The sequence below is a fragment of the Bos taurus genome, chromosome 6 (assembly GCF_002263795.3).
Source record: "Bos taurus isolate L1 Dominette 01449 registration number 42190680 breed Hereford chromosome 6, ARS-UCD2.0, whole genome shotgun sequence".
Taxonomy (NCBI): Eukaryota; Metazoa; Chordata; class Mammalia; order Artiodactyla; family Bovidae; genus Bos; species Bos taurus.
Genome location: NC_037333.1, coordinates 24,740,136 through 24,757,161, shown reverse-complemented (window position 1 = coordinate 24,757,161; position 17,026 = coordinate 24,740,136). Strand labels below are relative to the sequence as shown.

General features: G+C 38.2%; 1 protein-coding gene across 3 annotated transcripts in view; it reads right to left on the bottom strand.

The window, feature by feature from the left end:
* Positions 1–16,637, bottom strand: part of DNAJB14 (DnaJ heat shock protein family (Hsp40) member B14) — a 42,152-nt gene extending 25,515 nt beyond the window's left edge. Inside the window, 3 exon segments of one of the 3 annotated variants that reach the window (NM_001076131.1) lie at positions 1,975–2,146; positions 16,038–16,237; positions 16,491–16,637. In NM_001076131.1, the coding sequence (NP_001069599.1) occupies positions 1,975–2,146; positions 16,038–16,170 (305 nt within the window). In that variant the 5' untranslated portion in view covers positions 16,171–16,237; positions 16,491–16,637. 3 annotated transcript variants of the gene reach the window in all.
* Positions 16,638–17,026: the final 389 nt, after the last annotated feature.

Below are 17,026 nucleotides of genomic sequence, written 5' to 3'. Positions count from 1 at the left end.
TTCCCTCTGCCCAATTGTGGCCACATACAAAAGTGGATGTGCACCCACCATCATCTTTCATTCTTCTATTCTCAAAATGTCCCCCTGCCTAACTACTGAAAAAGAGCGGAAAACAAAACACTGCTCTTCTTTATTTCTACCATATCTTGAGCTACTCCTGTTCTCCTTTCAAGGCTAGAGAAGAAGAAATGAAGAAAAGAGATTTTTTTAAAATAATATCAGATTCAGGAGATTCCTATTCTCCAAAATTTCAATTGTTTGGGGAAGGGGGTATATTTTCCAATATACAGGTGATTCTATAGTCTTTCTTTAGAAACAAATTTAAAATAATTCTAAATAAAAATCACATATAACAAAATTCACTCTAGGTCTTTTACTGAGAATATGTTCTCCTAGTAAAAAGTAATTTCTAGCAGAAAATACAATTTGGTTTTTGGAGAGAGATGGCTTCCTAGAACACATTTCGGCACACTGTTTAGTATAAGCTTTTTCTTAAAGGAATTCAAAAGCAAATCTCTCATTTTTTCACTTATCTCACTTATTCAGCCTCTGACCCAACACTACAGTTATAAAAGTGGTCACCAACATTATTTATAATTCTTAAAGGACTTCACTACCATTCAGGCCAATCGAATACCCTTTATCATGATTTCATCATAGTTAGGGAGTCTTTGTTCTTATTGTTGTCACACACAGATAAAATGTTACATTTAAACTTTAGCATATGTATGAAAAAAAGTAAAATATAAATACATTGATACTTAATTTAAAAATAACTTCAATTCCAAATAATGCTGAGTTAAAAAGAACTAACTAAAAATAAGAATGGAGAAAAAAAGGAAAAACAAAAAAAAAAAAGGAAGTACGGTTAAAAGAGGATAATAAGAAAGGGCAAAAGAGAAAGAAAACTAGCTTTACCTACTCTTCACTTAAGCTAGTTCCCTGCTATTCACTCTTCAAGTTGAACTATCTGATTAATCAGAGTCCTTCACCCTTATACTTTAGATTCCCTAGAGAGCAATTCCAGTACAACATCAATACAGCCTCCTTAAGGTGTATTGATGTTGTGTACAGAAAAAATAACAGTATTTTTTCTAGTGTTTCATACTCAGTTCATTTTCTTTCCAGAAAAGATTTTCTTAATTACAAAATTAATAAAGTTAAATCTCCAAAACCTAGTTCATAATTTACCAATTCTACCTAATTTTCCTGCTTTAAGTAGAGGTGTATCATGAAGTAAAAATATAACACTGAAGCAGAACAATGAGAGTAAGAAAAAATATTAAAAGGAGAAGACTATAGTATTTGCTATATATAAAGACAGCCTTAAAGAAAGAATATAAATAGAAAAAAAATTATCCTTCATTTATATAAGTAGAAAATTGAAAATGCTTTGCAATCGCACTCAATATTCTCCTCATATGAAATTCTCCTTCATACATATATATATATATACATTTGCTGTTGCTGTTGTTTGTTTTTTTGTTTGTTTAGTTGCTAAGTCTTGTCTGTCTCTTTTGTGACCCCCTGGACTATAGCCCATCAGGCTCCTCTGTCCATGGGATTGCCCAGGCAAGAATACTGGAGTTGAGTTGCTACTCCCTTCTCCAGGGGATCTTCCAGACCCAGGGATAAAACCCATGTCTCCTGCATTGGCAAGGGGATTTTTTTACCACTGAGCCATCAGGGAAGGTTTCACTGTACTGTGTCAAAAAATTGAAGCAATCTTCCTAAAAAAAAATTTTTTTGGTAATTAGTTTTGTGCCTTATATTTAAAAGATGGAAATTTCAATAGAATTGGTAATTTACACTACTTTATAAAGAATATGAAGCATAAGACACCAAGAGTTCAACTCCTCAATGTCTGTTCTTCTACTGAATTGTAATTAAAACCCATTTTTTAGGTGTTACAACATTAAACTTACATTAGCATCAACAACAACTGACATATATATAAGTCATATTCATTCCTACCTGAGAACTCCATCCACTTGGTCTTTGGTGTAGCCTTTTCCACTTTCACCACTACCAGATGAGCTGTCCTTTGTGCAATTAGGTTTGCTTTGATCACCACCACCTGATGGTTTTCGGCAATGAGGGCTATTTCCAGCAGTGCTTCCATTTTTCATGATAATTTCCAACAGTGCTGTAGAAAGATATGGAAAGCATACTCCATCTGTTTACATCAAGATACATACACATGGTCTTGAGAAGAAAGTTATAAAGCTGACAAAATGTGTACTCCAGAAAGATACACCATAGGGCCTTTTTAAATAGATAGTAAGCATTCCCTTATGTATAGCTGTTCACAGATCACTAATCACTATTTAGAAGTAGAATATTAAGTTTAATGTTAATAACTCAAAATTACTATCACCTAATTTCTTATGACATACTTTATTTGTAATATCATGGTGAAACTGCCAAATACCAAAGAAAACAATAATCCTTAAAGTAGCCAATGAGATTATCTACAAAGAAACAAGTTCCCTGGTGGCTTCCCTGGTGGCTCAGAGGATAAAGCATCTGCCTGCAATGCGGGAGACCCGGGTTTGATCCCTGGGTTGGGAAGATCCCCTGGAGAAGGACACGGCAACCCACTCCAGTACTCTTGCCTGGAGAATCCCATGGACAAAGGAGCCTGGTGGGCTACAGTCCATGGGGTCGTAAAGAGTCGGACATGACTGAGCGACTTCACACACACACAAATACACACACACACACACACACACACACACACACACACTTATTTCCCAAAAGCAACAATGGCAGCTAAATTGAGCAATAGCTTCAAAATGGTCACAGAGAATAACTGTCAACTTGAGTTCTGCACTGCTGCTGCTGCTGCTAAGTTGCTTCAGTCATGTCCGACTCTTAGCAACCCCATGGACTGCAGCCCACCCGGCTCCTTCGTCCATGGGATTTTCCAGTCAAGAGTACTGGAGTGGGGTGCCATTGCCTTCTCCGGAGTTCTGCACTAATTTTCTGGAAATTATGTAAGATTAAAAACATTTTCAAACAAACAAACACTGATAAAATTATCACTAAGATTTCACTGGAAGATATTTACTACCTTGAGATACCACTTTACATCTACTAGGATGACTATAATCAACAAGGTGGACAATAACATGTTGACCAGGATGTATTACTAGGAAAATGGGAACACTCATATATTGCTAGTGGTAATAGGAAATGGGGTGCTTGCTTTGAAAAAAGATCTGGTAGTTTTTGCAAAGATTAAACATATAGTTATTATCTGACCCAATATTTCTATCTCTCAGTGTATATCCATGAGAAATGAAAACATATATACAAAAACTGGTTCACATATGTTCATAACAGTATTGTTCATAATAGGAAAAAAGTGGAAACAATTGAAATGTCCATCAACTGATGAGTAGATGAATAAAATGTGACAGGTCCATACAATGGAATACTATGACAATCAAAAAAAAATGAAGTACTGATATATGCTGCAGTACGGCTGAACCTTGAAAACATATCAAGTGAAAAAAGTCAGTCACAAGAGACAATATACTGTATGATACCATTTATACAAAATCTAGAGGCAAATCTAGAGACAGAAAGGTCAGTTGTTGCCAAGGGGAGGGAAGGATGAACTCTGGGAGAAGTAAGAAGTGATTGCTAGTGAGTATGAGATTTCTTTCTGTGATGAAGAAAATGTTCTAAAATTAATGGTTGCAATGGCTGCACAACTCTGTGAATCCACGGAGTGGTATGCTCTGAATGAGCTGTGAGATATGTGAATTACATCTCAGTAAAGCACTATATATATTCCCTTGTAGCTCAGTTGGTAAAGAGTCTGCTTGCAATGCTGGAGACCTGGGTTCGATCCCTGGGTCAGGAAGATCCCCTGGAGAAGAAAATGGCAACCCACTCCAGTACTCTTGCCTGGAGAATCCCACAAACAGAGGACCCTGGCAGGCTACAGTCCATGGGTTTGCAAGAGTCAGACATGACTTAGTGACTACACCACCACCACCAAAGCTGCTATATAGATATTAAAAAAAATCCAGCAGTCATTGCCGCACAGCCTGTGAGATCTCAGCTCCCTGACCAGGTATTGAAACCAGGTCATGGTCATGAAAGTGCTGAATCCTAACAGTAGATCACCAGAGAACTGCCAGTAATTATTTTCAATATTCCAGAAAAACATCTGCTTCACTGAATATACTAAAGCCTTTGACTGTGTGGATCACAACAAACTCTGGAGAATTCTTAAAGAGATGGGAATACCAGACCACTTTACCTGCCTTCTGAGAAATCTGTATGCAGGACAAGAAGCAACAGTTAGAACTAGACATGGAACAACAGACTGGTTCCAAATTGGGAAAGTAGTATGTCAAGGATGTATACTGTCACTCTGCTTATTTAACTTCTATGCAGAGTACATTATGAGAAACACTGGGCTGGAAGAAGCACAAGCTGGAATCAAGACAGCTGGGAGAAATATCAATAACCTCACATACACAGATGACACCACCCTTATGGCAGAAAGTGAAGAACTAAAGAGCCTCTTGATGAAAGTAAAAGAGGAGAGAGAAAAAGTTGGCTTAAAACTCAACATGCAGAAAACTAAGATCATGGCATCTGGTCCCATTACTTCATGGGAAATAGATGGGGAAACAACGGAATCAGTGACAGACTTTTATTTTCTTGGGCTCCAAAATCACTGCAGATGGTGACTGTAGCCATGAAATTAAAAGACGCTTGCTCCTTGGAAGCAAAGTTATGACCAACCTAGACAGCATATTAAAAAGCAGAGACATTACTTTACCAACAAAGGTCTGTCTAGTCAAAGCTATGGTTTTTCAAGTAGTCATGTAGGGATGTGAGAGTTGGACTATAAAGAAAGCTGAGCGCCAAAGAATTGATGCTTTTGAACTGTGGTGTTGGAGAAGACTCTTGAGAGTCCCTTGTACTGCAAGGAGATCCAACCAGGCAATCCTCAAGGAAATCAGTACTGAATATTCATTGGAAGGACTGTTGCTGAAGCTCAAACTCCAATACTTTGGCCACCTGATGAGAAGAACTGACTCACTGGAAAAGATTCTGATGCTGGGAAAAATTGAAGGAAGGAGAGAAGGGGACGAGAGGATGAGATGGTTGGATGGCATCACTGACTCAATGGACATGAGTTTGAGCAAGCTCCCAGAGTTGGTAAAGGACAGGGAAGCCTGGCATGCTGCAGTTCATGGGGTTGCAAAGAGTTGAACACAACTGAGTGACTGAACTGAACTGAACATATAAGAGAACTTTCTTCCAAATCTTTTTCATAGCTCATGCATTCAAGAGGTCACCAAAGACATAAGATATTTAGTTTTTATAACAATTTAGTTGTAGATGGTACAGAAAGGCTCTTAATTAGGTAGCTATTTTGGACTCCTTTCTCATTTAAGTCAACATAGAGCATTGAATAGAGTTCTCTGTGCTGAACAGTAGGCTCTCATTCAGTTCAGTTCAGTTCAGTTGAGTCGCTCAGTCATGTCCGACTCTTTGCGACCCCATGAACTGCAGCACACCAGGCCTCCCTGTCCATCACCAACTCCAGGAGTTCACCCAGACTCACGTCCATCGAGTCAGTGATGCCATCCAGCCATCTCATCCTCTGTCGTCCTCTTCTCCTCCCGCCCCCAATCCCTCCCAGCATCAGAGTCTTTTCCAATGAGTCAACTCTTCGTATGAGGTGGCCAAAGTACTGGAGTTTCAGCTTTAGCATCATTCCTTCCAAAGAACACCCAGGGCTGATCTCCTTCAGAATGGACTGGTTGGATCTCCTTGCAGTCCAAGGGACTCTCAAGCGTCTTCCTCAACATCACAGTTCAAAAGCATCAATTCTTTGGCGCTCAGCCTTCTTCACAGTCCAACTCTCACATTCCATAACACAGGAAAAACCATAGCCTTGACTAGACGAACCTTTGTTGGCAAAGTAATGTCTCTGCTTTTGAATATGCTATCTAGGTTGGTCATAACTTTACTTTCAACGCATATAACACACAGATACACATACACATACATTCGTGCATCATGCATATATATATTTCTTAGCTCTGTCTACTGAGAGGATCTGGAGGCAATGACACACTTGTAGCAATGAGCTTATCAAGTGTCTATATATTAGTTTCCAAGTATCATTATCCACTAAAAAGAATCAGGACTCCTGGGGCAAGAATTGATTCCGAGGGCAGAGAAATGAGCTTGAAAACTTTTTTGTGTTTGAAAGTAAAGAAATTCAAAGAATGATGAGGACATGTCATAAGATACAGGAGCTTGAAGGGGCTCCTACTGATTAAATCTGAGGCAATCTGAACATCAAAATGAACAGTGATAATAATAGATTAAATAGGAATCCATGTTAATAAATAAGGTTGAATGTCAATTAATAAACTGTAGAAGGAATAATGGAATAAGAAAACCAACATTTGGCAACCATCAGAAATTTATTCTGGAAAGAATCATCAATGAATGCTAAAAGGAGCTTTGGAAATTTGTTGTAGAATAGGACATTCAGAGTTTTAAAGTATTTTCCCACAAAATATTTATTAATTACAAGAGGGGAAAAAAAGTAAGTTTAGAGTAGACAAACCTGGTAACACCAGCTTCACCAAGTGATCAAAGTTAACCTCATCAGTAAGGACCAAATCAGTATGTTCCCTGATACGTTACACTAAGAATGCAACATCACTTCTATGGTATGCCTGCCAAAAATTCATAAGGAAATGTCAGCCAAACCTAAATTGAGGGAAAATCTATAAAATAGCTGGCCTGCATTCATCAAAACACAAAGATCAAGAAAGAAAAGAGGCTGAATGCAAACTGGTACAGCCACTATGAAAAACTGTATGGAGGTTCCTTAAGAAACTAAAAACAGAGCTACCAGCAATTCCACTCTTGAGCATATATCCAGAGAAAAAATGGTTCAAAATGATATGTACACCCCAGTGTTCCCTGAAACACGGTTTACAATAGCCAAGACATGGAAACAACCTAGTCCATCCACAGATGAGTGGATAAAGAAGATGTGGCACATATACACAATGGAATATTACTAAGCCATTAAAAAGAATGAAATAATGCCATTTGCAGCAACATGAATGGACCTTGAGATTATCATACTAAGTGAAGTAAGTCAAACAGAGAAAGATAAGTATTTTATGATATTGCTTCTAAGTTCAATCTTAAAAAAAAATGATACAAATATACTTACTTACAAAACAGAAAGACTTGCAGACTTATAGAGGGAACAAGGTGGGGAAGTGTAGGGGAGAGGGATAAACTGGGAGTTTTGAATAAATACACTGCTGTATTTTAAACAGATAATCAACAAGGATCTCTCTGTGAAAATGGGAAAAGAATTTAATATACAGATACATGTATAACTGAATCACCTTGCTGTACACCTAAAACCAACAAAATATTGTTAATCGACTATACTCCAATATAAAATAAAAATTAAAAAAGGAAAAGAGAAAAGATGGTATCTAGATAACAAAATATGGCAAATAAATGCAACGTAACAGGGAGAACTGGCAGAATCTGAATGAGGTACTTACATTAATTTCATGACTCTGACAGCTATACTGTTGTTATGTATGAGTGTCCTTATCTTAAAAAACATACACTGAATTACTTAGGTGTAATAGGATATCATGTCTACAACTTACTCTTGATTGGTTCTGGAAAAAATATAAGAACAAACTGTATACCTGTGGGGGTGGAAGAGAGATAGCAGGGAGAAAGAAGGGGCATGATAAAGCAAATGCAGTAAAATTTTATCAAATAGGAAGCACTGAGTGAAATGTATACAGGAAGTGTACACTATTTTTAAGACTTTCCTATACGCTTCAAAGTATTTCAGAATTTTCAAAAAGCTAAAATGAAGAGGGAAAATTGAGAAAGTATATGCAAAAAAAATTTAACTGTTTTCAGTAATTTTATCAGTGAGGTAGTACTGGTAATGTTACACTGAAACTACTACATATATCATGTGGCATAAAGCAAATAAATAATCATGACATATTCTACCATTTGCCATGGCCTTGAAAACCAGGATTACTACTGTGGAAGGAAAAAGATAGAAATATATGCAAGAAAAGTTTAAAGACCCCAAAATACTTAACTTAAATTTCATTTACTAGTATAAATGTATAAGATGTTTTAACTTAAAAAAAAAAAAATTCCCTAGTCTGTACACTGAAAAGGCCCAGAAACAATGACAATCTATTAACCACAGCATCGTTTGTACCAGACCATGATACTAAAACACCATTTTCCACTAAAAGAAACCAGGGCTTATTGGAGCTACGTTTGATTCAAGATCTAGTACAGGGAATGTATAAGAGAAATCTGAAACTTTATGTCATACCAAAGAGAAAGAAAATTATTAAAGACTATTAGGAATGTGTCTATGAAACTCAGGAGGTAACCTAAACAGGTTCCACCAGCCACATCTAAAAAATATTATCTGCTTTTGGAAAACAGGAGTCAATTCCTTTTCTTGAAAACTGATAAAAGCAGTCAAGCACTTATCGTATCTTGCCTTTCCTATATGAACTCTACCACTGTGTAACCCTAAGATAGGTGAGGGGGAAGTGTCTCTTTATAGAATTATTTCAGCCTATAAAAGAATAAATTATTTTGAAAAAATTGTGAAGCCAGATGGGAAAGTGGTTATATGTATTTATATTTACAGGTGGCCACAAAGTCCCTATGCATGCTAGTTAGAAGTTATCTGTACATTCCTTTCATTCTTTGCACAAACACATTCTCTCAGTTTTTCTGGACATCTTCCATGCTAACAGCTAGATGCTGGATATTGCTAAAGCAAAAGATCATATAGCTGTTTTAAATTTTCAAGTTATTATGATACTGAAAATCTTTCAGAGCCTAGGGGTTCTGCTTAACAACGGCTATGTATATATATGCACTCACACTAAGCATTTTGGCTCCAAACAGTGAAAATTTGAACAAGTTCCATTACCTCTGTGTCCCAATATCCAGTTTTATCATCTTAAAAATGGAATCAGCAAGGTTTTCTGTATTAACAATCACTGGAACCAATGCCTGAGAAGGTAATGTGGTTCAGTTCAAGTACTGCCAGAATTTGGAACTCACAACCTTTTTCTGACTTATTAAATGTCTTAGCTATTATATGAGATCACATTTATAATAATGAGCAGTATTACGAACATTAGTTGAACAGATATAAGATATCTCCTTATAAACCAGATTACTTTTGGTTTTAAAACTGTCCAACCTTATTTTGTATGTTCATTTTCCAGACATACAGCTTTGCTTGTATGTCTTAATTAATGTAATCTGTACTTAATTTATACATATCCCATATTAAGGACCAGTGAAAAAGTAAACATAGTATTAAAAATGTTTATGTGGCTAATCCAAAAGTGAATAACCAAGATCCATTTTTATTTCATAATGTTCTGCTGCACACCTATTATATATAATACCCATCACTAACAAAACCTAAAATAAGAATATATGATTTGGAAAACAGATTTTTTCATTCCAGGCAAACTGAAAATAGCTTTTATTTGTGTGATTATAAAAGTAATGTTGTTCAGTTCATTTAAAAAAGATAAAGTAAAGATCTCCTATAAATCACACACAAGAAAAAAAAAATCACTCAACCATTGTGATATATTTATATATCTATATATAAATATATACATAGCCAACTAGAGTAGCTAGTTATATATATATATAGCTATATATATATAAATATATATATGTATATATTTATATATATCTAGCTACTCTAGTTGGCTAGCTGTCTAGCTTTTTTACATATTTTGAAACAAAATGAGAATAATCTACATATGTTGGTAGCATGCCCTTAATAGGTTTATAATTCAATGTATATATCATTTTATAGCAATAAATCTAGGTGCACATCATCTTTATTTTTTAAGACCTTATTCAGGACTATTGCAATAGGGGAGTGACAGCAGGCTGAACTCTGAATTCAGTAAAGACAACTGGAAACTTATAGTCAATGAGCACGGTAAGGTGGGTCACTGAACGGAAAATTACTGAGGCACATCATTGTTTTTAAGTGCACAGTGTATACAGGCAATTCAATTTATTTAATAATTCCCAATGATGGACTCTTTCCAAATTTTTGCTACAATGACAACCCTTATATACATTTTCCCATACTTGTCTATTGTGGGAAAATTTCATTTGTGAATATATTATCACAAAAAGCCTTACAGCTTCATTTATTTATGAACAAATTGTCTTCACTGATAAGAGATAAAACTACCTAAACAGGTATCATTCCAGAAAACCAGGATTTATAGATGCCACAAGTATATGCAAAAGACTGGTAGAAAAGATGATAACATTAAAACAGTTCCTGACAGCAGAGCAATTTTTAATCTAGGAGAGGAAGAGCTATATACATAAATAATACAAGAAATAAATGCAAAGCAGGGAGAACTACATATTAACTAAGAATGGAATGAGTACCTGAATTCACATGGAAATTAATCCTAACTTAAGGCAATTTTTTAATGTTAAACAGGTAAATAAAAAATGATAGAAAGAGACAAATATTATATAAGTAACTCCAAGCAATCATCCAAATACTTTTGCCATTGTACTAATACATGAAATTCTTATAGCACTTAATAAACTAACCTCATAATAATCCTGTGAAGACTACAGATGAGAAAACTGTGGCTTAGGAAAGGAAAAGGGAATGATAGGAACGGAACCATTTTTGTGTCTAGCAGAGATTTCCTATTTCATTTCTCTAAAATGTAAGCTCCAAGAGGACAAGAACTGTCTTATTGATCACTGACTCCCTAGTTCTGAGAAGAGTGCCTGCCACAAAGAAGCATGGATTCAGTAAATATTTGTTGAATAAATATATCCGCATCCTACAGATGTCGTAATTGAGGCTCAGAAAGACAGTTATGGATATAAACAAATAAAACCATTAAATTAAGGTTCAAAACTAAGTTTAGTATTCTTTCTTCAACTATAATGTCTGAAACAGTTTGGTTATTAGCTGAAATGTGGAAATCATTTTATAATATTTAACTAGTGCTACCAAAATAACTGTTTTGAATGTATAATTTACACTTATCACTAAATTTTGATTAAGTCAGAAACAGAAAGAAAATGGTATTGTCTTCAAAGGAATAGCTGAATAATACTCCAGATGTGAAATGACAGTTTTAACTGTTTTATCATTTTAAATGAGACTAAAGGGAACAGAACTTTGAACTTTTTATCAGGTTTAAATTTTAAAATAAAGTAGCAAAAAAAAAGGAAGAAAAATCTTTACACATAGCTCTCACCTGAGGGGAAATAATAAAAAGAGGACTATTTTAATTTGCTATTGTACAGATAGAGGTTGCAAATTATATAAGTTATCTATTCATTAAGTAGACACAGGATGGCCGTTTTTGAAGCTGTAGACTGCCATTTGGTTCAAATTACTATGAAACTCTTGAAAATAATTAAAATGTTTTTCTCTGAAAAAAATCTATACTTCAAACTGCCTAACAATTAGAATTAAACACTAAAGTATTAAAACAGCAATGTAAAAAATAAAAAGCAATGTAAAGCATTAAAACTGAGAGGCTGTATCTCTCTGTAAAAATCTAAAACATATCAATAATCCAGTAAACATAAAGTTTAAGAAATCAAAATGCAATTTACTTCCTCTTGCTGATATTTTCCAAGTTTATATTTCCTATGTAGCATCATATACATATATTAATCCTTTCAAATGTAAACCAAACTTATAATACGAAAATATTTGAAAGTTATAAATCCAATTTGCTTAGAAGTCCATTTAAATAAACTGTAAAATAATATTCTCAACTAAATACTTAGAAAGCAAGCAATGTCCTAGATTCTTTTGAGGATGCAGTTTTTCCTTAAGGAAAACCCTTGCCAATTTTTTTAAGTGGTTTATCAATCAGATTCCTTACCTAGCAAGAATAAAATTGTAAAGGGAACAAAAACTCTGGAATTTAGCTAGAATTTAGACTCACATTTTTGCATTTACTATATAAAAACAAGAGAAATCAAAATGCAATGTTTTATTTTGCCTACCTTAGCATGAAAATACATCCAAGAGGAATATTAAGCTCTAAGTTATAAAGATGTGAAAGTGGTCTAGAATACATGAAATTCAGGGATAACAATTTTTCATTTCATTTTAAACAATAGCTTCAATTCCCTTCTACACTAAATATTTTATCAGGAGCTTATACAAATATTCTAGATCTTTTCCGCCTCCTCTGTATTCTTAAATTATTCCAGTATACATCTGAGAACATTCTACGTAAAATACACTTTGTTAAGTATTTGCACATGATCTATTTCGCCTAACATTAACCCTGTGATGAAATCCTTATGTTATACATAACTAAACAAGGCTTGGCAATGATAAGTAACTCATCCCTGTCAGAGTAACTCAAATCTGTCAGAGGCAAAGTCCATATCTGAATAAGGTCTTCAGACTACACCACAACTGTAGCTAATCACTTTATGTCATAATCACATGTTGCCTTACAATACATTGTACTATTAACTTTCACTGTTACTGTCGTAACTTTCCCAATGTTCATGTCTTTAAAAGCAACAGCTGTATTGTGCTTTGATATCTTACAGTATCTTTAGTAGATTGATTCACGTTGCTTGTTTCATAGAAGAATTACAGACTATAGGTTTAAAAACTCTTTGTCTCACACTTGTTAAATAGAAATGACACCAAAATTATCAAGCACTATTAAATGCTTCCCATGTATTAACTCATTTAATCTTCATGCCATCCCTATGAAATTGGTACATTATTGTCCTATTTTGTAGACAGAAAAGCTACAAGCTAGATAGGTTATTTAACTTGCCCAAGATTAAGGTTACAAGGGAGTTACGGTCAAGGCTTCAAAAGCCAAGGTATTCTGTCTGGAGTGGTTACATGCTTAAAGTTAAAACTGTCCCTCAAGTCTGTGCATGCATGTGTGCTAAGACACTTCAGTCACGTCCGATTCTTTGCAACCCTATAGATAGTAGCCCGCCAGGCCCCTCTGTCCATAAGATTCTCCAGGCAAGAAGACTAGAATGGGTTGCCTTGCCCTCCTCCACAGAATCTTCCCAACCCAGGGACTGAACCTGTATCTCTTTCATCTCCAGCATTGGCAGGCAGGTTCTTTACCACTAGTGCCACCTGGGAAGCACCCCCTAAGACTACATAATGACTAAATGAAATCATGCATTCATACAGTAGAAAAATTCAAAAAGTTTTAACTCTTGGCAATGATTTCTTGAATATGAAACCAGTGAAGTGAAGTCGCTCAGTGGTGTCTGACTCTGCGACCCCACGGACTGTAGCCTACCAGGCTCCTCCATCCATGGACTTTTCCAGGCAAGAGTACCAGAATGGGTTGCCATTTCCTTCTCCAGGGGGATTTTCCTGACTGAGGGATCAAACCCGGGTCTACAGCATTGCAGGCAGACACTTTACCATCTGAGCTACAAGGGAAGCTCTAATGAAACCAAAAGCATAGGCAATAAAAGAAAAAATAGACAAATGGGCCTATATCAAAAGGAAAAAACTCCCATGTATCAAAGGAAACAACAGAAAAAAGACAACCTACAGAATGGGAGAAAAAAAAACCTTCAAATCAGACATCTGGTAAGAGTTTCCTAGGTCGCATGAGTGGTTAAAAAACCCATCTGCTAATGCAGATGTAAGAGTTGTGGGTTCAATCTCTGGGTTGGGAAGATTCCCTGGAGGAGGGCATGGCAACCCACTCCTGTAATCTTACCTGCAGAATCCCATGGACAGAGGAGCCTGGCAGGCTATGGTCCATAGGGTCACGAAGAGTCAGACAAGACTGAAGCAATTTAGCACACCGGCATAACTCGACAATTAAAAATAACCTAATTTAAAAACGGGGAAAGGACTTGAATAGTTCTCAAAAAATGATATAAAAATGGCCAATGAGCAAATAAAAAGATCCTCAATATCACTAATCTTGAGAGAAATGCAAATCAAAACCACAGTAAGGTATCACCTTACTTGCCAGGATGGGTACTGTCAAAAACGAACAAAAAATCAAACAGAAAATAACAACTGCTGATGAGGATGTGGAGAAACAAGAACTCTTGCCCACTGTTAGTAGGAATGTAAAATTGTGTAACTCTTACAGAAAAAGGTATGGCAATCCCTCAAAAAATGTGAAAATTAAAATTACCAATATGATCCAGCAATCCCATTTCTAGGTATATATCAAAAACAATTAAAGCAGGATCACAAAGAGGTATTTGTACACCCATGTTCTTAGTAGCCTTATTTACAATATAGACTGTGATGGTTTCCAAGATATGGAAACTATCAATGCAATCTATTCCTAGATGGTGAATGGATATTGAAAATGTGGTATATGCACACAATGGAATACTATGAAGCCTTCAAAAAGGAACCACCATATTTATGCTACAACATGAATAAACTTCAGGGACATTGTACTAAATTAAATAAGTCAGTGAAAAATGGCAAATACTAAATAATTCCACTTACTATATAATAAGTATCCAAAGTAGCCACATTTTTAAAATAGAGTACAGTGGTGGTTACCAGGGGCTGGGTGGAAAGGGAAAACAGGGAATTGTTTACTTGGCATAAAGTTTTAGTTTTGTTAAGACAAAAAATTCTGTAGATCTGTTGTACCACAGTGTGAAAATGTTTAACGTTATGGAATTGTATTAAAAATGGTTAAGTTGGTAAGCTTCTGTTTTTGCCACATTAAGAAAAAAAAATCACTTATTTTCTTTCATTTCCCCTCTTTCATTTTCCTCAACAGCAGGGAAATAAAAAGGACAAAAAAAAGTAAAGAAATTCAAGGACTTCAATAAGTAGGAAAAAACTAAGAAAACAACAATAAAATGAAACAGGTAACCCCACACTCTTACTGACTTATTGCTAATTTTCTTCTTAACGTGGAAATATCCTGAACCTCAAGTGAAACTGTATCCTATGGACCAGATAATGGAATGTCGTGGTTAAAGGCCTTTTGAAGCTGGAGAGCTCAAATACTATTTTGACTTTGCTACAAATTACTGTGTGACCTTGGGTAAGATATTTTCATTCATTCACTCATTCATTCATTCACTCATCAAAAGGTCTGTTTCCATATGAGTGAGCCTGGTCAAATGAATTCTAGGATCGATCTGAGGAATAAATGAAATAAGTCATATTAAACAGTAGGTACTTTACAAGCACTCACGAAGTGCCGGCTATAATTACTTTAGAGCCTAGAGAGCAAGAGAAGAGCACTTGGATTTCGACTAAAGGAAGTCCAGAGCTCTTCCTAAAGATGTGTCTCATTTGTCGATAATTATGGTGCTATCAAATCAGATACTATTTAGCAAACCTTCACTGACTCTATCATTCTTGTGGTCCTCTCTTCTGAAGAACTCTCTCCCAGGGAAAAGCAATGTCATCTCAGGTGTTCGAAAATGTTTGCTTTGGGAACAGCGTTTTCTACCCCAGAGGCGGTGGAACCAGGGACCTGTATATTAACCACTGAGTTCCCTGTTCCTCTCACTTCACTAGGGACCTAGGCCTTAATCGCGGATGAGGATGCGGGGGGGGGGTGGTCACACAACCACACATCCAGATATAAAGCCCCATCTGGTAAGGCAGGACCAGATGAATCTCCTGGGAGAATGACAGCTGGACGGACATTCAGGAAAACCGATAGGCGAACTGGCAACTCTAGCCGGGTGGCTCAGAGCCGGCATCTCGCAGGTAGGCCGGTGAGGAGGGAGTCTCGGGGAGCCCACGGCCGGCCCGGCCCGGATGTTCAGGGCCCGAGCGGGGGTGTGTCGGTGAGGAGCGTTCTGGGTGTCCGACCGGCGGGGTCCGGCGGGTGGGGGGCTCCGCGGCTCCATGAGGGGCGACGGTGGGGGCGGGGGCGGGCTGCGCGGCGGCCCGGGGACAGGGCGGGGAGGAAAGGGACCGAGGGCCTCACCGCGGGCCGAGGGCAGTGGGTAGAGCTTCTCGGCCTTCTGAAGGAAGCGCTGGGCCTTCTCGCGGTTGCCGGCGTTCAGGGCCTCCCGGGCGATCTCGACACATTTCTCCGCCTCATCCCGGTTCCCCTCCATGGCTTGCGCCTTCTTCCGTTTCCTGCGGGAGCTCAGCAACGAGGGGCGGAAGCCGCCGCCGCCGCCGCTGAGGAGACAAGGCCGGCCGGGGCTGGGGGCGTGCGAAGGCGAGCGGGGAGGAGCGCAGGCGACCGCGGCGGCGGGGCCCGGGCGCACTGGCGGGCTCGCAGCTCCGCCTCCTCACGGCGGCCTCCCCGCCCCCCGCGGGTCGCTACGGCGCGAGCCGCATCCCTCTGGCCCCCGGACTGGGCTCCGCCGCCGGGCCGTCAGAACCGGCTCGCTGGCCCTTGCCGGCGCGGACAGGCTCGGGGCCGACCGACCTGGAGGGTGAGGGGGGCGTGCGGGCGATACCAGGCCGGCTGGCCGCCGGAGGGGCTCTCTTGAAGGGGTTCCGTCGCGGCGTGGACCCTGCCGCCAGCCTCAGCAACGCGATGCCCTCCAACCCCCAGCGCGGCCCGCGAAGGCGGCAGCCCGCCTTCCGGGCGACGAGTGGGGGTGGTGACATTCGTTTTCAGGAAAATTCCCAGGGATCGAAAGCCCCACCTCCGGCCCCCCTCGGCCTCGGTCAGACTAGGGAGAATTCGGTCAGGTGAGGACCGGGCTGCCAGTCCCTGGGCACCGCTTCCGGCACAGCTGTTCAGGAACCCAGTAGGGTGTCCTTTGACCCTAATTCCTGTTTCATTGCCTTATTTCATTCATACTCCATTTTTCTGACTCAGGGCCATTAAACTGTCTTAGTACATCCCAAGAGGTACAAACACTTAATTTGTAGTTTGCACTTATTCTGGTGAAAATAAAAACACTAGTAGCCATGACCAGAAAGGACAGGAATCAGTTCTTTGGCAATGTATTACCT